General features: G+C 46.0%; 1 protein-coding gene across 1 annotated transcript in view; it reads left to right on the top strand.

Annotated features, from left to right (window-relative positions):
• The first annotated feature begins 7,071 nt into the window (after positions 1–7,071).
• Positions 7,072–21,959, top strand: part of RAB5A (RAB5A, member RAS oncogene family) — a 30,875-nt gene continuing 15,987 nt past the window's right edge. The window contains exons 1-2 of the mRNA XM_038765741.1: positions 7,072–7,187; positions 12,811–13,065. Of these exons, the coding sequence (XP_038621669.1) occupies positions 12,903–13,065 (163 nt within the window). The 5' untranslated portion in view covers positions 7,072–7,187; positions 12,811–12,902. The remainder of the gene's footprint in view (positions 7,188–12,810; positions 13,066–21,959) is intronic.

The raw sequence follows: 21,959 nt of genomic DNA, 5'->3' as shown, positions 1-21,959 counted from the left end.
TGGTGTCCATGGCCTCGTCTATTTCAAGAATTATCTACTGTGCCTCCCACCCACTTCTAATTCTAACAGACTGTGGTGAAACTGGGTTTAAAAAATTGTATGCCCCTTATCTTTCAGAAACAATTGAACGATGTAAAATTTCAAATTCAGACTCTATTTTAAAAGAAATTGAGAAGAGAAATTCTATCCTTTAACAAATTTTAACTTACAGTTGTCATTCCTGAAGCCATTGTAATGATTTTGAGATCATTAAAGCCTGGTGTTTCCAGTCCATGGGTTTTCAACCTGTGAAGTCACAATGAATCACATTCTTATCCTTCGCCTCCCTTTTGAAAGAAGGGAGGATTTTAATGTATCCTATTTCAATTAAGTGGGCAGATAGGGCCCTGCCCCAACAAAGGACTTCTCCTCACCGACTCTTATTAGTCACACAGATTAAAAATTTACAGTTACTGTTGGTGACATCATTCTCAGACTCCAGGGACATACACCCACAGACATTTATATATTTCTAGTATACATACATTATAAATATCTATCTATATCTATATAGATAGATGGCTACCTAGATAACTTAGTTGAAAAATCTATTGGAAAGGATAATATTTTCTCATTTGCTTTACAGAATGATAATTTGTAAAAATGGCCAGAGAATTTTAAACTGCGCAAGGGATCATATGGACAAATGATGTTTATGATACACAAGTTACCCAACAACACCACAAAAGGCAGAGCACGCAACACATTGATTCCTGCAGAGATACGTCAGTCCCCAGGACTAACTCCCTCCCTATTGCCCCCGGGCACCCTCTCTCTTGTCCCCAGAGTCCCTAGTACCCTTCCCTCTCCACAACTTCCCTGCTTGCTTCCACTTTGTCCTCTTCCTCTTCCACCACTGTTGTCCTGCTCCAGCCCCGCAAACCTGGGTGGCAGGGGTCACAAGCTGGGAAGTGGTCACAACCGGGAGAAAGGTATTAAGTTTTAATAAAAGGAATAAAGGGGGAAAAAGGAAATCCTTGGGAGGGGTTGGTTTGGGGCACTGAGCTAGCCTGGTTGGAGAGAGGGGAGGGAGTACCCCAAAGCAACAGTGTGCTCTCCCTGAGGTAATGGGCTTACATAGACACCCCTCTTTATCCAAAAGACATATAAAACAATTTATATAACTATTAATTTCATATATAGTACATATGAAAGAATACATGAGAAGCAGCATGGCTCACTGGAAAGAGCACGGGCTTTGAAGTCAGAGGTCATGGGTTCAAATCCCAACTCCACCACTTGTCAGCTGTGTGACTTTGGGAAAGTCACTTAACTTCTCTGGTCACTTAACTTCTCTGTGCCTCAGTTACCTCATCTGTAAAATGGGGATTAAGACTGTGAGCCCCCTGTGGGACAACCTGATCACCTTGTAACCTCCTCAGAGCTTAGAACAGTGCTTTGCACATAGTAAGCGCTTAATAAATGCCATTATTATTATTACAAGACATTAAATCTTAGTAGATAGTATGCAAACTAATAGCAACAAATAGGCTATTGAGATTTTAAACAAAATCCTGTTTTAACTGCAGACCAACTTGAAGCTGTTACTGGTCTTTAACATACTCTGGATTGCTCCCAAACTGGGAATATCCATTTTTCTTTTTTCCTCATGGAGGCTCTTTACATGGGGTTTCTTCTGTGACTAAATCACAGCTCTGACTGGTTTAGAAGATGGGAAGCACCAGAGTCCTGTCCTCTGTGCCTCCCTATTTAACCCATTTCTTTCTGACCTCCCCTTTGTCCCTGCTCCTTCTCTGGAGTTGGCTAGGTTCCAGTAAATGTCATCATCAGTGAACCAAACCCTCCAAGAATCACTGACAGTACAAGCAAATTGATCTCCTCTAATAGCAGCAAGATCTCCACTCCATCCCAGACATTCAAAATTAAACGCTCCCCTAACCCACTGCCTTCTTCAAACCCTGCAAGATCAATCAATCAGTTGTATTTATTAAGTACTTACTGTGGGCAGGGCATTGTACTAAGCACTTGGGAGAGTACAACACAAAAGTTCAAGCAAGATAAAACAGCTTGTGTAGGGAAAGAAGTGCATAACTAGGTGAAGTTTGGAGTGAGGTGGGCCAGGGGAAAGGAGCTGAAAATGGAGATAGAAGTGGAATTTGCCAGTATGAAACCCTTTGAGTTGTTTGAGTTCAGAGAAGAGGAAGGAAATTTGAATTTGGGTAATAGTCTTTATAACTGCCACTTCATTGCTCAGGCTAGGAATTCCATTGAACCAAGAACACCGTATTTGGAATGTGATAGATACTGAGTGAATAGACCACTAATATTTGTATATACCTATAATTTATTTATTTATCCAACCTCACTATCCAACCTTGGCTTCACAGACTCCGTCCTCTCCTGGTTCTCCTCTTATCTCTCCGGCCGTTCATTCTCAGTCTCTTTTGCAGGCTTCTCCTCCCCCTCCCATCCCCTTACTGTAGGGGTTTCTCAAGGGTCAGTTCTTGGTACCCTTCTGTTCTCGATCTACGCTCACTCCCTTGGTGAACTCATTCGCTCCCACGGCTTCAACTACCCTCTCTACGCTGATGACACCCAAATCTACATCTCTGCCCCTGCTCTCTCTCCCTCCCTCCAGGCTCACATCTCCTCCTGCCTTCAGGACATCTCCATCTGGATGTCTGCCCGCCACTTAAAACTCAACATGTCCAAAACTGAACTCCTTGTCTTCCCTCCCAAACCCTGCCCTCTCCCTGACTTTCCCATCACTGTTGACGGCACTACCATCCTTCCCGTCTCTCAAGCCCGCAACCTTGGTGTCATCCTCGACTCCGCTCTCTCGTTCACCCCTCATATCTAATCCGTCACCAAAACCTGCCAGTCTCACCTCCGCAACATTGCCAAGATCCGCCCTTTCCTCTCCATCCAAACTGCTACCCTGCTCGTTCAAGCTCTCATCCTATCCCATCTGGATTACTGCATCAGCCTCCTCTCCAATCTCCCATCCTCCTTTCTCTCCCCACTTCAATCCATACTTCACGCCGCTGCCCAGATCGTCTTTGTCCAGAAACGCTCTGGGCATGTTACTCCCCTCCTCAAAAATCACCAGTGGCTACCAATCAATCTGCGCATCAGGCAGAAACTCCTCACCCTGGGCTTCAAGGCTGTCCATCACCTCGCCCCCTCCTACCTCACCTCCCTTCTCTCCTTCTCCAGCCCAGCCCGCACCCTCTGCTCCTCTGCCGCTAATCTCCTCACCGTGCCTCGTTCTCTCCTGTCCCGCCATCAACCCCTGGCCCACGTCATCCCCCTGGCCTGGAATACCCTCCCTCCGCACATCCGCCAAGCTAGCTCTCTTCCTTCCTTCAAAGCCCTACCGAGAGCTCACCTCCTCCAGGAGGCCTTCCCAGACTGAGCCCCCTCCTTCGTCTCCCCCTCCTCCCTCTCCCCATCCCCCCCCGCCTTACCTCCTTCCCCTCCCCACACCACCTGTATACATGTATATATGTTTGTATGTATTTATTACTCTATTTATTTTCTTTGTACATATTTATTCTATTTATTTTATTTTGTTAATATGTTTTGTCTTGTTGTCTGTCTCCCCCTTCTAGACTGTGAGCCCACTGTTGGGTAGGGACCGTATCTATATGTTGCCAACTTGTACTTCCCAAGTGCTTAGTACAGTGCTCTGCACACAGTAAGCGCTCAATAAATACGATTGAATGAATGAATGAATTTATGAATATAATATGAATGAATTTATATTAATGTCTGTCTCCCCCTCTAGACTGCGAGCTTCTTGTGGGCAGGGAATGTGTCTGATGTTATAGTGTACTCTCCCGAGCACTTAGTACAGTGCTTTGCACACAGTAAACACTCAATAAATGAGATTATTATTATTACCAATAATAATCATAATAATTTGGTCAGTGATAGCAGCGTTAAATTGGACTTATGAATATGTATCTCCATTAGCTGGCTTCCATACGTCATTGTCATCCTCTTCTACCAAAGTGGAGGATGGCACAGTTGATAGATATAGGAAGCAGGGGGTTCTTGCAGTTTCTTGTTAGAGAAGTCTCAACATAATTACCATTACTAATTTACATCATACTCAAAGTGCTACTGGCCTAATTTCTAGCCTTTCAAGCCGTTGTTCTGGAAAAACTGACAGCTCAGACTTCAAACCTTCATCATTGCAATTTACCTATGATTTAGGTAAATGCCTGGGGTAGTCATGATTACTGTGTCAACAAAGCAGTCAGCTCTCTTGAAATGCCAATTAATTGTCCTAATCAGATGCCTGACCCCACCCCCGCGGCGAAAAAAACACTCAGGGGACTGATCTGTCTTCAATTTAGCAATCAGAGACAATCCTTTGTGACACACTGGATCCACTGCTGGGCCCCCATATCAAAAATCAGTGGGGAAAAAAATGCCATCTATTTCATTGACAAAATTTAAACCATCAGGTGAGAACTTCCCCAAGTCTCCCACTCACCCTGCAAACTCCCCTCTTCCGCCCCCCCATTTAGTCTCGTATCTACCTGTTTCTCAGGAGATCTCCCACCTGCTTTCAAAGTCTACTCTTTCCACTTGCATCTCCGATTCCATCCTTTTGCACTTCATTAAAGTCCTCCACTTCACAGAAATGGCTGTCTCCAAATTCCCAATGACTTCCTCCTCACCAGATCTCTAGGACTGCGCTCTGTCTTGATCCTCTTCATCCTCTCAGCAGTCTTTGACAACGTCTTCTTCTAGAAATAATAACTTGGATTTCTCTGACACTGTCTTCTCCTGGTTCTCCTCTAAGCCCCTGGCCACTCCTTCTTGGTTTCTTTCACTGGTTCTTCCTCTTCCTCTCACTCCCTAACTGGGAACGGGGGACGGTGGTTCCCCAAAAGTTGGTTCTGAGTTCCTTTTTATTTCCAATCTGCATTCCACACATTCAGGTAATCCACTCTCCTTCGACTATCACCTCTCCAGATTCTAAGTTCCCTGAGGGCAGGGAACACGTCTACCAACTCTGTTGTACTGTACTCTCCTCCTCCCCATCCCCTCTCTTCCCCTCCCCACGGGATTTGTATATAGTTGTACAGATTTATCACTCTATTTATTTTACTTGTACATATTTACTATTCTATTTATTTTGTTAATGGTGTGCATATAGCTATAATTCTATTGTTCTGACTGTTTTGACACCTGTCTACATGTTTTATTTTGTTGTCTGTCTCCCCCTTCTATTCATTCAATCTTATTTATTGAACGCTTACTGTGTGCAGAGCACTGGACTAAGCACTTGGGAAGTACAAGTTGACAGCATATAGAGACGGTCCCTACCCAACAGTGGGCTCACAGTCTAGAAGGGGGAGACAGACAACAAAACAAAACAGATTAACAAAATAAAATAAATATGTACAAATAAAATAAATGGAGTAATAAATACGTACGTATTACGTACGTACGTAATAAATACGTACGTAATAAAAATCTAGAATAAATTCTAGACTGTGAGCCCGTTGTTGGGTAGGGACCATATCTATTCTATTTATTTTATTTTGTTAATATGTATGGTTTTGTTCTCTGTCTCTCCCTTTTAAACTGTGAGCCCACTGTTGGGTAGGGACTGTCTCTATGTGTTGCCAACTTGTACTTCCCAAGCGCTTAGTACAGTGCTCTGCACACACTAAGCGCTCAATAAATACGATTGATTGATTGATTGATTGATTGACCGTCTCTAGATGTTGCCGGCTTGTACTTCCCAAGCCCTTAGTATAGTGCTCTGCACAAAGTAAGTGCTCAATAAATACGATTGATTGAATGAATGAACAAGAGCTTAGTATAATTCTCTGCACACAATAAGAGCTCAATAAATTTGACTGATTGATTGATCCTATGACTGGCAAATCTACCTCACTTGCCTGTACTTCTGTCCTTCTTTGCAATCTTGCATTTCCTCCTGCCTCCAGGCATCTCTACAGGGATGTCTACCAATGGCTAGTGGCTACCATTGGCTCCAGTGGCTACCAATCAATCTCCAGTGGCTCCAATCTCCAGTGGCTACCAATCAATCTGTGCATCAGGCAGAAACTCCTCACCCCGGGCTTCAAGGCTGTCCATCCCCTCGCCCCCTCCTACCTCACCTCCCTTCTCTCCTTCTCCAGCCCAGCCCGCACCCTCCGCTCCTCTGCCCCTAATCTCCTCACCGTACCTCGTTCTCGCCTGTCATCATCATCATCATCATCAATCGTATTGATTGAGCGCTTACTATGTGCAGAACACTGTACTAAGCGCTAGGGAAGTACAAATTGGCAACGTATAGAGACAGTCCCTACCCAACAGTGGGCTCACAGTCTAGAAGGGGGAGACAGAGAACAAAACCAAACATACGAACAAAATAAAATAAATAGAATAGAGATGTACAAATAAAATAAATAAATAAATAGAGTTAAAAAAATAAATAAAAATATGTACAAACATATATACATCATCATCACCATCAATTGTATTTATTGAGCGCTTACTATGTGCAGAGCACTGTACTAAGCGCTTGGGAAGTACAAATTGGCAACATCTAGAGACAGTCCCTACCCAACAGTGGGCTCGCAGTCTAAAAGGGGGAGACAGAACAGAACCAAACATACTAACAAAATAAAATAAATAGAATAGATATGTACAAATAAAATAAATAAATAAATAGAGTAAAAAAAAATGCACAAACATATATACATCATCTCCTGGTGTTCCCCCCAGCGCTTAGAACAGTGCTCTCCGCACAGTAAGCGCTCAATAAATACGATTGATTGATTGATTGATTGATTGATTGATTATTATTATTATTATTATTATTTAAGCCCCTGGTAGTAGGGCCGGGCGGCGCCGTTGCCACGGCAACGAGAGGGGGCCCCTCCAGAGGGGGTCACGTGGTCCCCGCGCGGCCGGCGGAAGTGGGGCGGAAGTGAGGGCAGGGCGTCGCACGTTACGTGCAGGGACGTGGCGGCCGCGCGCCGGGACTGGTCTTTGGGTTTGGGTTCAGCCGGACCCGGCGGCCGCCGGCTTGCGGGGGGGAGGACGAGGAGGAGGAGGAGGAGGAGGAGGAGGAGAAGAAGGAAGTAGTCGATCCCCAGCCCGGGCACCGGCGGAGGAGGCACCAGCGGGACCCCGCCGCCACCGCGCAGCCTTCCCAGGTAGCCGGCCCGCCCTCCCCCGGGCGGATGCGGCAGGCCCGCCGCCGCCGCTGGTTGTTGGGGTTGGTTCCGTGGCCGGGACGCGGCGGCGGCGGCCCCGATCAAGATGGCGGCCCGGGAAGGCCTGGGGAGCCCCATGGCCGACGGGACCGGGCTTCCTTCCCGGAAGCCTTCGCTGCCGCAGCAGCGGCGGAGGGGGCATCTGAGGCCCGTGGCTGAGGTGACCGGCCTTCTTTCCCAGAAGCCTTCGCTGCCGGAGCAACAGTGGATGGGGGTAGGGGAGGCCTATGGCTGAGGGGACCGGGCTTTTTTCCCAGAAGCCTTCGCTGCCAGAGCAAGAGTGGAGCGGGGCAGGGGAGGCCCCGGCCCTGTGCGGGACCAGCCGGGGGAGGCCCATGGCTGAGGTGACCAGGCTTCTTTCCCAGAAGCCTTCACTTCCAGAGCAAGAGTGGAGGGGGGCAGGGGAGGCCCCGGCCCTGTGCGGGACCAGCCGGGGGAGGCCCATGGCTGAGGTGACCGGCCTTCTTTCCCAGAAGCCTTCGCTGCCGGAGCAGGAGTGGAGGGGGGTCGGGGAGGCCCATGGCTGAGGGGACCGGCCTTCTTTCCCAGAAGCCTTCGCTGCCAGAGCAAGAGTGGAGCGGGGCAGGGGAGGGTCCGGCCCTGTGCGGGACCAGCCGGGGGAGGCCCATGGCTGAGGTGACCAGGCTTTTTTCCCAGAAGCCTTCACTTCCAGAGCAAGAGTGGAGGGGGGCAGGGGAGGGTTCGGCCATCACTTTCGGCCCTGTGCGGGACGAACTGGCTGAGGTGACCAGGCTTTTTTCCCAGAAGCCTTCACTGCCAGAGCAAGAGTGGAGGGGGACAGGGGAGGGCCCGGCCATCATCTCCGGCCCTGTGCGGGACCAGCCGGGAGAGGCCCATGGCTGAGGTGACCGGGCTTCTTTTTCAGAAGCCTTCGCTGCCAGAGCAAGAGTGGAGGGGGGCAGGGGAGGCCCCGGCCCTGTGCGAGACCAACTGGGAGAGGCCCATGGCTGAGGTGATCAGGCTTTTTTCTCAGAAGCCTTCACTGGCAGAGCAAGAGTGGAGGGGGGCAGGGGAGGCCCCGGCCCTGTGCGGGACCAACGCGGGGAGGCCCATGGCTGAGGTGCCCGGGCTTTTTCCCAGAAGCCTTCGCTGCCATAGCAACAGTGGAGGGGGGCAGGGGAGGGTCCGGCCATCACCTCTGACCCTGTGCGGGACCAACTGGGAGAGGCCTATGGCTGAGGTGACCAGGCTTCTTTCCCAGAAGCCTTCACTGGCAGAGCAAGAGTGGAGGGGGGCAGGGGAGGGCCCGGCCATCACCTCCGGCCCTGTGTGGGACCATCCTGGGGGAGGCCCATGGCTGAGGTGACCGGACTTCTTTTCCAGAAGCCTTTGCTGCCAGAGCAAGAGTGGAGGGGGGCAGGGGAGGCCCCGGGCCCGTGCGGGACCAACGCGGGGAGGCCCATGGCTGAGGTGACCAGGCTTTTTTCCCAGAAGCCTTTGCTGCCAGAGCAAGAGTGGAGGGGGGCAGGGGATGCCCCGGCCTTGTGCGGGACCAACGCGGGGAGGCCCATAGCTGGGGTGACCGGCCTTCTTTTCCAGAAGCCTTCGCTACCATAGCAACAGTGGAGGGGAGCAGGGGAGGGCCCGGCCATCACCTCCGGCCCTGTGCGGGACCAACTGGGCGAGGCCTATGGCTGAGGTGACCAGGCTTCTTTCCCAGAAGCCTTTGCTGCCGGAGCAGGAGTGGAGGGGGGCAGGGGAGGCCCCGGCCCTGTGCGGGACCAACGCGTTGAGGCCCATGGCTGAGGTGACCGGGCTTTTTTCCAGAAGCCTTCGCCGCCAGAGCAACAGTGGAAGGGGGTAGGGGAGGCCCATGGCTGAGGTGACCGGCCTTCTTTTCTAGAAGCCTTCACTGCCAGCGCAAGAGTGAAGGGGGGCAGGGGAGGCCCATGGCTGAGGTGACCGGGCTTCTTTCCCAGAAGCCTTCACTGGCAGAGCAAGAGTGGAGGAGGGTAGGGGAGGGCCCGGCCATCATCCCCGGCCCCGTGCGGGACCAACTGGCTGAGGTGATCAGGCTTCTTTCCCAGAAGCCTTCACTGCCAGAGCAAGAGTGGAGGGGGGCAGGGGATGGCCCGGCCATCATTTCCGGCCTTGTGTGGGACCAACAGGGGGAGGCCCATGGCTGAGGTGACCGGGCTTCTTTCCCAGAAGCCTTCATTGCCAGAGCAGGAGTGGAGGGGGGCAGGGGAGGGCCCGGCCATCACCTCCGGCCCTGTGCGGGACCAACTGGGAGAGGCCCATGGCTGAGGGGACCGGGCTTCTTTCCCAGAAGCCTTCACTGCCAGAGCAAGAGTGGAGGGGAGCAGGGGAGGGCCCGGCCATCATCTCCAGCCTTGTGTGGGACCAACCGGGGGAGGCCCATGGCAGAGGTGACCGGCCTTCTTTCCCAGAAGCCTTCACTGCCAGAGCAAGAGTGGAGGGGGGCAGGGGAGGCTCCGGCCCTGTGCGGGACCAACCGGGCAAGGCCCGTGACTGAGGTGACCAGGTTTCTTTTCCAGAAGCCTTCGCTGCCAGAGCAAGAGTTTGGTTTTGTTCTCTGTCTCCCCCTTTTAGACTGCGAGCCCACTGTTGGGTAGGGACTGTCTCTATATGTTGCCAACTTGTACTTCCCAAGCGCTCAGTACAGTGCTCTGCACACAGTAAGTGCTCAATAAATACGATTGATTGATTGATTGACCAGGCCAGGGCCCGGCCATCATCTCCGCACTGCCGGACTCCAGGGAGGCGGACTTTGTGTGGGGAGGAGGCCGGGCCGGCCACCCACTCGCAACGGCGAGGGCCTGGGCGCCTTTCTCTACAACAGCGGGCTCACAGTCTAGAAGGGGGAGACGGACAACAAAACAAGTAGACAGGACTTCACAAGGGAGGTGAACGCGCCCAAACAGCCAGCTGTCATAATAGTAACAATAATGATAATAATAACTGCGGTATTTGTTAAGCGCTTACTGTGTCCCGAGCACTGTACTGAGCGCTGGGGTAGGTACAAGGTCAGCAGGTTGTCCCACGTGGGGCTCACAGTCTTAACCCCCGTTTTTACAGATGAGGGAACTGAGGCACAGAGAAGTTAAGTGGCTTGCCCAGGGTCACACAGCAGACAAGTAGCAGAGTCGGAATTAGAAGCCACGACCTCTGACTCCCAAACCCGGGCTTTTTTCCACTAAGCCACACTGCTTCTCTAAGCTGCACGAAGTACTGTGCAGGGGCCAGGATCAACGTTTAGAACAGTGGTTGGCACGTAGGAAGTGCTTAACAAGTACTATTATAATTGTAATTATTATTATTATCTGAACCGTCCACTGCCTCTGATTAAAATCATGCCGGTTTCAGGCTCGATTAAAAGACAGCCCGAGGCAAATGGAGAACCCCGGAATACCAATTCCAGATTTTAAATCTATATCAGTTCTTATCTTTGTGTGTGATGCAAAATGTTTGGCCAAGTAAATGAATGCGTTTGGTTGGGGTTTTTTTAATGGAGTAACTTGTCTTCTCCGTTTTAGTTGTGCAGTTCCCGAATAGGGTAGTTCCTGAAATGAAAGTGACCTCTTGCAAACTGTCAACGTTGGGGTTATTTCAAGTTGTACTTGAAAAGTCCTTGTTTTTTTCCCTTTACCAAAGTTTTTTTTTTTTAAACCCCTTCCTTGGGTTCGTGACAGCATCAGTTGGAGATGACGAAGTGGAATTATTCTAAAACCTATAGTGTGCTTAAAATAGCATGTTTTAGTAGAATTGGGATTTAGCCATGCTCCTATCATTTGTTCATTCAAAATTATTTTACCATTCTTTCGAATGTATCGGCAAATGTTGAGGTATAACTCTTCTTATGTGAAAATTCATGGTCCCTCTCCATCGCAGTGCCCACAACAAATCAGATTATTGAAGCCTTCTTAAGGTTGGGTTGATACTGTGCCTAGCATATGTTGAAATTATTGCTTTTCTCGTACCAAAGCAGTTCTGTTCATTTTATTAAACATCAAAATACAAGGGGAATGGTGGGAAGGTTACTGTCATAAAACTAGGAATAAGCTTTACCTATGTACAGCCTCCTTGGGAGGAAAATTCCACTGATTCTTGAACAGTAGTAAATACTGTTATTCAAATAAAATTTAATTCAAAAAGCCAATAGGTGAAATTTCAGCTCAAAAAAGGCTTATTATTTTAAAAAAATACTACCCACACTCCCAGGCAGAAATCCAGTGTATTCCTATCAGTGACTGACAAAGTGAGATTTCAGTACAATCAAATAACTACTATGACAGTTTGTTGTAATGAGATTTGATGATGCACAACTTCTGACTGTATGAAACCGACTGAATTTAAGAACGAAAATGCAATGCTGAGTCATGCCATTGGTCCAAACAGCAGAGTATTATGTCTTCCAGAGAGGAACCGCTTCAAAGAACACTTTGCTAGGTTTCTCCTGCCTAAACTTTTAGAATTATTCTAGAAATTCTAAACCAGAGTTTCCTCTCAGAAATTAACTCTGTCATTTACTGATCGAACTCTGCCCCACAACTAGGGTGTCATATATTTTGCAGGTGTGAGTGCAGTTGTAGTTTGCAGAACATTCAGTTACTGTTTAATCATTGTGTCCAGTAGGCAGACACCAAATAGGCATTTCCAAGAATTGCTCATGCTCATGTAAATAGGTTGATTAATTGCTTGAGATCATGACATAGCTGTTGAACTACAAAAACAAGGCAGGGCTATGTTTTAGTTGAGGCGTTGTTTAAATTTAAATTTGCTGAAAACACAGTGAGCCTCAACTTCTAAGTTCTTCCCCTTTCCATTGGAAGGTGGATGTGAAATCCGAAACTTAAATTATTTGGAAGTTCACCTTGGCATTTTTGTCCTTGTGGAATGATCCTGATTGTTCCCCTTCTCCATTCTTTTTGTCACAGTTAATCTTGTTTTTGTGTTGTTGTGGTATGTAAGTAGTGTATCACCTTCTCTCCCACGTATTAATTCTTAGTGTCATTGCCAAGGTAGGTGGTGGGGTATGTGCAACACCCCTGACATGCACGCACACCGCTTGTATCCATGTCTCAAGAGAGTGTCCTCTTCCTATATTATTGGGAGGACAGACCCAGTTTTATGCCCCTTTGACACTATCCAAGTTATTGCAGTGCAGCTGGGAACACAGCTCTTTCCTAAAAACTAAATAGAGTTATTAAGGGAAGTATAAAGTTAGACACTGTGAGCTGGATGTCTAATTTTCTTAATTGTTACAAATTAACAGGTGCTTCTAAATTTTCCGTGTGGCTTCTGAGAGTATTGTAACACTAACGAAATACTTTCAAATACTTTGTCTATGGCACAGGAATATGTGTATGCTGAACATCCTGTCAAAATTGTCATCAAAAATAGCATAAGAGGAAATCGTGAGTTTATAGATTAAAAATGAATGAAAGGTAGTTATGATTTTAGTGTCGTGTTAGCAATGTAATGCAAATGTGTAGATTGAGTCTGGGGTTTGTATTAAAATTTGACTTGTTTGGCAGTTTTCTGCATTTAATAACTTGTTATGATGTCTTTTGGTAAACAGGTTGCTACCAATAGAAAGAAAAACATTAAGACTTGCATCCTGGAATTCCAGCATCTAAGAATCTGAAATTAGGGACTTGAGTCTATTTGGACATGGCTAATCGAGGAGCAACAAGACCCAACGGGCCAAATACCGGGAATAAAATATGCCAGTTCAAGCTAGTACTTCTGGGCGAGTCTGCTGTTGGCAAATCAAGCCTTGTGTTACGTTTTGTGAAAGGCCAGTTTCATGAATTTCAAGAGAGTACCATTGGGGGTGAGAAGATCTTTTTTATATATATATATATATATTCTCTTACTGTATTTAATTGAATTCATTCTAGTTCTTAACCAAGATTTCACAGTTGCTGATAGATGTAGTCCTGAGATGTTTGCACAGACACCTCATCTTTCCCAATTCATTTATCTAAAAGTTGTCTCTGAAGAACAGAGCTGCTGTTTAATCCTATAGTTTTTGGTAAGCCTTTATCACGTGGCAAAGCTTCAGTTAGGACCATAAGTATCTCTCTCCTTTGTGACTGACCAATTAGGTTGTAGTTCAGTGAAGCCAGCAAGAATTTGGGAAATAATGATGGTGTTATTGAGCCCACCTAAACAATTGGGATTGATGTCGCTCCCTCTGTTAGTAGAATTTAGGCAATAATAGCACTCGCTTGTGGTGGTTCTTTGGAGAACAAAATCAGCAATTAACTTAGTATGAAGGACCTCAGTGTCACTCAAAAGGTACCTATAATTTACTTTTGAGTCCCTTGAGTAACCATCTGCTTACCTGTGAAATTTTCACCTGCCCTACTCTGAGGGTTTCTACTTGATCTCTCTGTGTGCTCTATTTGCCCAGTGATGATAGCATGGGGCCATGGTGCCTTTTCGTTAAGGACCAAGTTTTGTAGATTTGGTCTTCTAGGCTGTGAGCACGTTGTTGGGTAGTAACCGTCTCTATATGTACCCAACTTGTACTTCCCAAGTGCTTAGTACAGTGCTCTGCACATAGTAAGCACTCAATAAATACGATTGAATGAATGAATATAAGCCATTTTGCCTTAATCATCAGTGGTATTCATTGTGTGCAGAGCTCTGTATTGAGCACTTGGGAGAGTACAATACAATGGAGGCAGTGGACGGATTCCCTGCCCACAGTGAGCTTACAGTCCATTCATTTAATCATGTTTGAGCGCTTACTGTACGCAGAGCCCTATGCTAAGCACTAAGAAAGTACAACCCAGCAACAAAGGGACAATCCCTGCCCACAACAGGCTCACAGTCTAGAAGGGAGGAGACAGACATCAAAACAAGTAAACAGGCAACAGTTTACTGTAAAAAGTAAACGGTCTAGAGAGGAGACAGACAGAAATATAAATAAATGTATAATATATCATTTATAGATTTGTAGTTAAGTGCTGAGGGTGGGGCAAATATCAAATACACAAAGGTCACAGATTCAAGTACATAGATGATGCAGAAGGGAGAGGGAGTCTTCAGCCAAGACTGGGTGGTGGCCCTTGGTTTCTGTGGCTGGGGTCGTGGTGTGCCAGCAGCAAGCAAACAGAAATTTAGAGCATCTTAAGATGCTCTGTTCTACCACCTAAAAGTAATGCCCTGCCCCAGAAGGCTCTCAGTTTTCCCTTCTGATGAAGATGATGAGTGACTGTGACTTGCTACCTCTCACACTATACCGTTTTAAGCCAGGATTGACGGTTTCCTTACGTGGAATGATTTTTGCACAATTCACTCAATGGATTCTTTGTACTAGTACCTCACCTTTTCCGATCCAGCAGATCACATAATTCTCTTACGTATTTTTCTTCTACATTCTTTTTCCTTCATTCGCATCTACGTATCAGTTTTATGATGTCTTTTCTTTCCATGGCGAAGCACTAAAGAGACCTTCCAGGTCTTTAACATAAGCAAATTATAGCATATCACTGCAGTATGCCAATTGATGGCCTTCAGTCAAAGCAGGAAAGCATAGATTGCATGCTATTTATTGAGGCGTTGCTTTGACTTTCCCAATGGAAGTTAGCCCGATTTGTAATTTTTCAGTGTATTCCATTATTTGGGCAGTAAATTGTGGTTACCTTGATGCCACTTGCTTTGTATCTTACCGGAGAGTTGACAGATTGTCTCTAAATTGGACCTTTTTTCAAATGGCTAAGTGAAAGAAAGGAGATTTTCATTAAGAATGCATTGTGCAATTACATTTTAGCATCTAAAATAACTTCGGACTAGAATTCCAAGATTGGTTCCATATAGTTGATAGAATAATCCTTGTCAAAAAAAAACCTGGAATTGTCTGGTCTCTCTCGGCGTAAACTTTTGATATAGAATCTTTGTGTTCGGAGTGGCTATTTGACACGAGAAGCAGACTTTTAAAAATGTGGTGTCCACAACCTGAAGTAGAGCTCCTGAAATCCTCTTATCCACTCAACCATGATGAATGAAAAAACTAAGTGGGAGATGGCCCCAGGGAAATGTACTGGTCCCTGAGTTGTCACTTAGGAGCCTGTGTGTTTCCCCTCCCCATTCTGTCTTTACTAAGAGGGAAAGATGTGGTGATTAAAATTATTGCATTATTTTTTTTAAAAAAGGGCAGCAGTTTACATCACATGCTTCCTCCTTAGCCTGTGAGCCTTTGGGACTTGTAGGTGGAGTCAGTGGAACCTTACCAAGAAAAAGTGCTCTAGCCCTGGCTGTTTAAAAGAGTGAGCGTAAAGCAGCATAGCCTAGTGGAAAGGGCAAGGGCCTTGGAGTCAGAGAACCTGGATTGTAATCATTCATTCAGTCATATTTATTGAGCCCTTACTGTGTGCAGAGCACTGTACTAAGTGCTTGGGAAGTACAAGTTGGCAACATATAGAGACGGTCCCTAGGGAACAACGGGCTCACAGTCTAGAAGGGGGAGACAGACAACAAAACAAAGCATGTGGACAGGTGTCAAGTCATCAGAATAAGTAGAAGTAAAGCTAGATGCACATCATTAACAAAATAAATAGAATAGTCAATATGTACAAGTAAGATACATAGAGTAATAAATCTGTACAAACATATATACAGGAGCTGTGGGGAGGGGAAGGAGGTAGGGCGGGGGGATGGGGAGGGGGAGAGGAAAGAGGGGGCTCAGTCTGGGAAGGCCTCCTGGAGGAGGTGAGCTCTCAGTAGGGCTTTAAAGCGAGGAAGAGAGCTAGCTTGGTGGATGGGCGGAGGGAGGGCATTCCAGGCCAGCGGGAGGACGTGTGCCGGGGGTCGACGGCGGGACAGGCGAGAATGAGGCACAGTGAGGAGGTTAGTTGCAGAGAAGTGGAGGGTGTGGGCTGGGCTGTAGAAGGAGAGAAGGGAGGTGAGGTAGGAGGGGGCCAGGTGATGGAGAGCCTTGAAGCTGAGAGTGAGGAGTGGCAAATCCCATTTGCCAACTCTGCCATTTGCCTATTGCAAGACTGGGCAAGTCACTTAATTTTTTGTGCCTGTGTCCTCATATATTAGGAATTAAGGACCTGTTCTCCCTCAAACAATCAGTTGTGTTTGTTGAGTGCTTACTGTGCGCAGAGCATTGTAGTAAGTGCTTGGGAGAGTACAACAAAAGTATAACAGACATATTCCCTGTCCACAGCGAGAGGGGGAGACAGACATCAATATAAATGTTACGGATTTGTAGGTAAGTGCTGTGGGGTTGGGTGGTGAAGAAACGGAGCAAGTCAGGGTGACACGGAAGAGAGTGGAAGCAGAGGAAGAGAGGGCTTACGGAAGGCCTCTTGGAGGAGATGTGCCTTCAGTAAGGCTTTGAAGTTGGGGAGAGTAATCATCTGACAGATAATGGAAAGGGAGGGCGATGCAGGCCAGAGGCAGGAAGTGGGCGAGAGGTTGGTGGTGAGATCGAGGTACAGTGAGAAGGTTGGCATTGGAGGTGCCAAGTGTGAGGGCTGGGTTGTAGTCGGAGAGTAGCTAGGTGAGGTAGGAGGGGCAAGGAGATTGAGTACTTTAAAGTGACAGGAATTTCTGTTTGATGTGAAGTGGATGGGCAACCACTGGAGGTTCTTGGGAAGTGGGGGAATATGAACTGAGTGTTTTTGTAGGAAAAATGATCCGGGCAGCGGAGTGAAGAATGGACTGGAGTAGGGAGGGGAGGCAGCAGAGAGGTCAGCAAGGAGACTGATACAGTAATCCTACTTAGACTGTGAGTCCAATGAGGGACTAGAGACTGTGTCCAACCTGATGCCTCATCTATCTGTCATAGTGCTTTGCACATAGTAAGCGCTTAATAAATGCCACAATTATTATTATTAGGGGTAACAATAATTGAGGAAATAGTGGCCTTGGGTGCGTCGGACCAGGCAGTCAAAAGATAGAAGTGAAAGGAGAGATGTCACCAGAATTAAAATTGCCATGTAGAGAGGCGAAGGTGCTGGAGGGAAGAAGCAAGAGATAGGCGGGGAGTAAGATCAACATAATAGTCTTTGGGAAAAGTGGAGGGAAAAAATTTCAGGTGTCTCAAGAGGTTGGAGAGGGCTGGGAGTACTTTAGGATTGTGCAGACCTGTAATTCTAGGTTTACTTGTCAAATGGGAAGGCTAACTTCTGCAGTGTGCGCTAAGGCAATAGAGATCTAATATGACCAGATTTGTATGGACCTGGTCTTCAGGTGACTCTCTTCCAAATCCTTGAATACGTGAATACTTGGCATCTTCTTTGATTTAAAAAGTTAGTGTGATGCCTAACTCCTCAAAGGAGCATAACTGTTGGAATAATATGGGAGATCCTTATATGAAAGGTACTATAGATATGCAAAAAAATTATGTGTTGGTGACTTCTGTTGACTTTTTGCTGTATTAGAATCAACATGCCAGAGACATCACAGATATCCTTTGTGCTGTGGATGGGTAGTAACTGTCGCGAAGATTATGCTTTGTGGTGTTGGGTGGATGAGGCTGGGACAGGGCCCTCAAGTAATTTCTCAGGGTACTTAGAATAACTGCTGAAGAAAAGTTGATCAGTTAGATTTGGGAGGGGGTGGTTTTGGAGGGAGCAGGTACTGGCAGGGCTGGAGAAAGGTATTTTGAAATGACAAAATAGGAGCAGGCATGGTGGGGAGGCAGTGAAATCTTTATATTTTCCTTCTAGTGGAATTAATAAAAATCTTCACAGTCATACAAAATGCAACTGAATAATCTCCAAACCTTCCTTTCCTGTGCACAAAAAATATACTCTTTATTTTAATAAGGTCTCTATTGAGGAAATCCATTCATAAATTTATGTAAGAAAATTAAATTCTTCATGAGTCAGATCAACAGTCTCTGTATTCAACTCTTGAAGTTTTGGGGGTGTTAAAAATATGTATTTTGATATCTCAAAGAACGTCACTGCATCTGGGAGTTACATATCCTGATGAATGGGAGTGACGAAAGATTGGTTGCTGGAGTTGTCTTTTATTTCCCTTACCTCCAAAGAAGAGTAATGTGTAGTCACTTCCACTTTTTGAATACTCCAAGACCTCGAATTTGCAGAATCCTTTTTTAGGCTTGAAGGGGCTGATCAGAGTGATGCCCTTTTGGATTGGTGACAGGCAGGCAGAGTATAAGTGGATGTGGGGAAAAGTGAAGGAGCAGATGCTGCCTTCCCACCATTTACTGACTCGGATCAGCTACTGTCATGGTGAAACATGGCTTCAAGCTATAGTTGACTGGATGGCAGTCTGGAAACCAGGAGAAGAAAGAATCAGTTGGGATGAGAAGCAGTGTGGCTCAGTGGAAAGAGCCCGGGCTTTGGAGTCAGAGGTCATGGATTCTAATCCCGGCTCCACCAGTTGTCAGCTGTGTGACTTTGGGCAAGTCACTTCACTTCTCTGGCCCTCAGTTACCTCATCTGTAAAATGGGGATTAAGACTGTGAGCCTCCTGTGGGACAACCTGATCACCTTGTAACCTTCCCAGCACTTAGAACAGTGCTTTGCACAAAGTAAGCGCTTAACAAATGCCATCATTATTATTATTGTGAATTTTTAATTATTGTGTTCCCTCTAAAAGATGTAGCTACTTTGTTTAGTTTCTAGGTCTCATTTTGTTCTTTGAGACACACTGCACCAAATAGATGATTTTTACATGGTGGGAAGATGAATCAAAGCCTTCAAATGGCATCCCAGTGCATGGGTGAAGAACCTAATTTTGACTCAGTGTAGTGTTTAACGAATGTAAATAGTCCCTTAAAATCGGGTTTGTAGACTGTCAGAAATGCACACTACAATCCTTTTTTTGAAAATCCAGAACTATTCATGTACTTAAGAAATGTCATAGTATAGTTGCCTTTTTCTTCAAATCAGAAAATGAAAGACTGCATTTAGAATTTGTGTTATTATTTTGAGTTCATAACCCTTGGAATGCTAGTAATTGGGCATCTTATTTTTTAAGTGACTTTTTGTGCTGGTCTCCCCCCTCTGGATTATTTATGGTTAAAGAACTAAACTTGTACAGGACTCTGCAGCATATTTAGTGCATTTTTTCTTCCCCTGTTATGAATAGTGGACTATTCCATTTTGTCCAGCTATATTTTTTGATTAATCTGTAAGGAAGAAAAGTGGATGGCAATAGAGTAAATGGTAAAGCAGACTTTTCCAGGCCAAAGTAATGTTCTTCTATAAAGAGAAATAGGTGGTTGGTGTAGTTCTTGGAAATATTTTCTGTTTACAATTGTTTAGATAAGGCAGTGGACACAAAACAAATGCCAAAGCAGGAGAAAATGACCTTTTTAAATCTACTTTATTGTCTGTGACCAGATCTGAGAGAGTTTCATTCTGCAAATGTAAAAAAAAACAAACAAAACCATCTTCCACTAGCAATAGCTAATAGCTTTTCTAAAGCTGTTAGTGTTCCATTAAGATGATTTAAACCATAGGCTTGGCACTGTTTCAGAGTTTGTTTTACTGCAATGCCTATTGATTAAATGATGGTCACTGATAGTCTACCTTTTTATTCTTCAAGTTGCCTTCTTCATTCTCAAAATAGAACCTTTTAAAGTAAGGTGAGGCAGTCTTATTTGGGGCTGAAATCTTTGTCCAGCAAAGACCTCAAGTTAAGTGAGCAGGATTGAATAGAGGTGATCATCCCAGACATCTAATCTACTAAAGGGGCAGGCGTGGGGACTTCACATATAACTAAGGAGTGAATTTCCATGTACCAATATCAAGTACACAACATTTATTTTTCTGTGCTAGTCTTTCAAATCACTTGTCGTCATTCAATCAGTAGTATTTATTAAGCACTTACAATGTGCAGGGCACTGGCATCAAAATGTTTCCTACCACCTCACCCTATGAAGGGAAAGTTGTATTTTCTTAAAGAATGAACATAGTTTCAGTGTGACTCAGGTATGATTGTGTGACTATTGCAACTCCTGGGTGTTTTTCACCTCTCCCATTATCAGAAATTAGGTGCTTTCCTATGGAAGAAAAAAGCCTTGAATTCTTCTAAGTTCGTATCACAATCATGACAGTGTGTTTAGAAAGTATACTTGTATATAGTTCTGGGATATAATGTGTGTATCTATATACATTTGGGGAGACAGTGTGGTGGAATGGAAGAGCTGTGGTCCTGAAAGTTAGAGGTCCTGGGTTCTAGTTCCAACTTTGCCACCTGTCTACTGTGTGACCTTGGGCAAGTCACTTAACCTCCCCATGCCTCAGTTCTCCCATCAGTAAAATGGGGATAAAAATGCCTGAACCCTCCCTTACAGGGGTGTTGGGATGAATTAAAATAGCTAGTGTAAGATGCTTTGGTAATAAAAGCCTCAAAGAGAAGAGAACGTGCCTACCAACTCTATATTGTACTCTCCCAAATGCTTAGTACAGTGCTGTGCACACAGTACGTGCTCAATAAATGCCATTTTTTTTAACTGTAGTGGTTAAGCACTTACTGTGTGCCAGGCACTGTGCTAAGCTCTGGGGTAAATTCAAGTTAATCAGGTTGGAATCAGTCCCTGTCCCACATGGGGCTCACAATCTTAATTCCCATTTTGCAGATGAGGTGAACTGAGGCACAGAGAAGTGCGGTGACTTGCCGAAGGTCACTCAACAGACAAGAGGCACAGTCCGGATTAGAACACAGGCCCTCCTGCCTCCCAAGCCTGGTTTCCATCCACTAAGCCAGTCTGATGCTCAAAAATGACAGCCCATATTTTAACTTCTGGGATTGCTCAGCTTCGTGGGCTGCAGCTAAGTAGCTCTGTTGTGTCTCTTGCCAGCTGTTTTCATCAGACTTTTAGTTAGTTTAAGGAGGAAAGGTAAGAATGATGTGCCACCTGCAAGACATGTGCTTGATTAGTTTTTTGTATTAGGCCATCATGGATCGTGCTGAGCTATCTTCGTTCTTTCCCTCTGCTCCAAGTAAACAGCAGCAAGAATTGTGAGAGCATTCAAACAGTGGTACTTATTGAACGCTTACTGTGAACAGAGAATTCTGCTAAGCACTTGGGAGAGTACAATACGGAGTTGGTAGACAGGCTTCCTGCCCACAACGATCTTGACTAGAAACCTCATTAGCAGCAGGGCTCCGCATATCGTAAACCCTCAATAAATACCTTTGATGATGAGCGGCAGGCTCTGTAGTTCAGTGGTTAGTTTTAAACTCTGGTCATTCCTTCACAACAAATCAGCCTGAGTATTTGTTTTTTATTTAAATAATAATAATAACGATGGCATTTAAGCGCTTACTATGTGCAAAGCACTGTTCTAAGCGCGGGGGGGGGGGGATGTAAGGTGATCAGGTTGTCCCACGTGGTGCTCACAGTCTTAATCCCCATTTTATAGATGGGGTAACTGAGGCTCAGAGAAGTTAAGTGACTTGCCCAGGGTCACACAGCAGATATTTGGTGGAGCTGGGATTAGAACCCATGACCCCTGACTCCCAAGCCTGTGCTCTTTCCCCCGAGCCACGCTGCTTCTCTAAATCTGATTTGTAGTAAGAGCTGAACTTGTGGCTCAGTATTTCCTTGATACCAGAAGCCCTGGCCCTGGTCCGGGAGAACCACCGTGCCCCTCGCCCTACCGAGAGAACGTATTGTGCCCTCGAAGCTGCAAGAAGCATGTGGAGCTGGCCTTGTAGCCTTTTGTCGGTTCGATATGTTGGGGGAACTCTGAACTTTTGAGGCTTTGGTTAGGCAGTTCTGAAAAA

This window comes from Tachyglossus aculeatus, chromosome 2 (assembly GCF_015852505.1).
Source record: "Tachyglossus aculeatus isolate mTacAcu1 chromosome 2, mTacAcu1.pri, whole genome shotgun sequence".
Classification (NCBI taxonomy): domain Eukaryota; kingdom Metazoa; phylum Chordata; class Mammalia; order Monotremata; family Tachyglossidae; genus Tachyglossus; species Tachyglossus aculeatus.
This window is presented reverse-complemented; position numbering and strand designations above follow the sequence as displayed.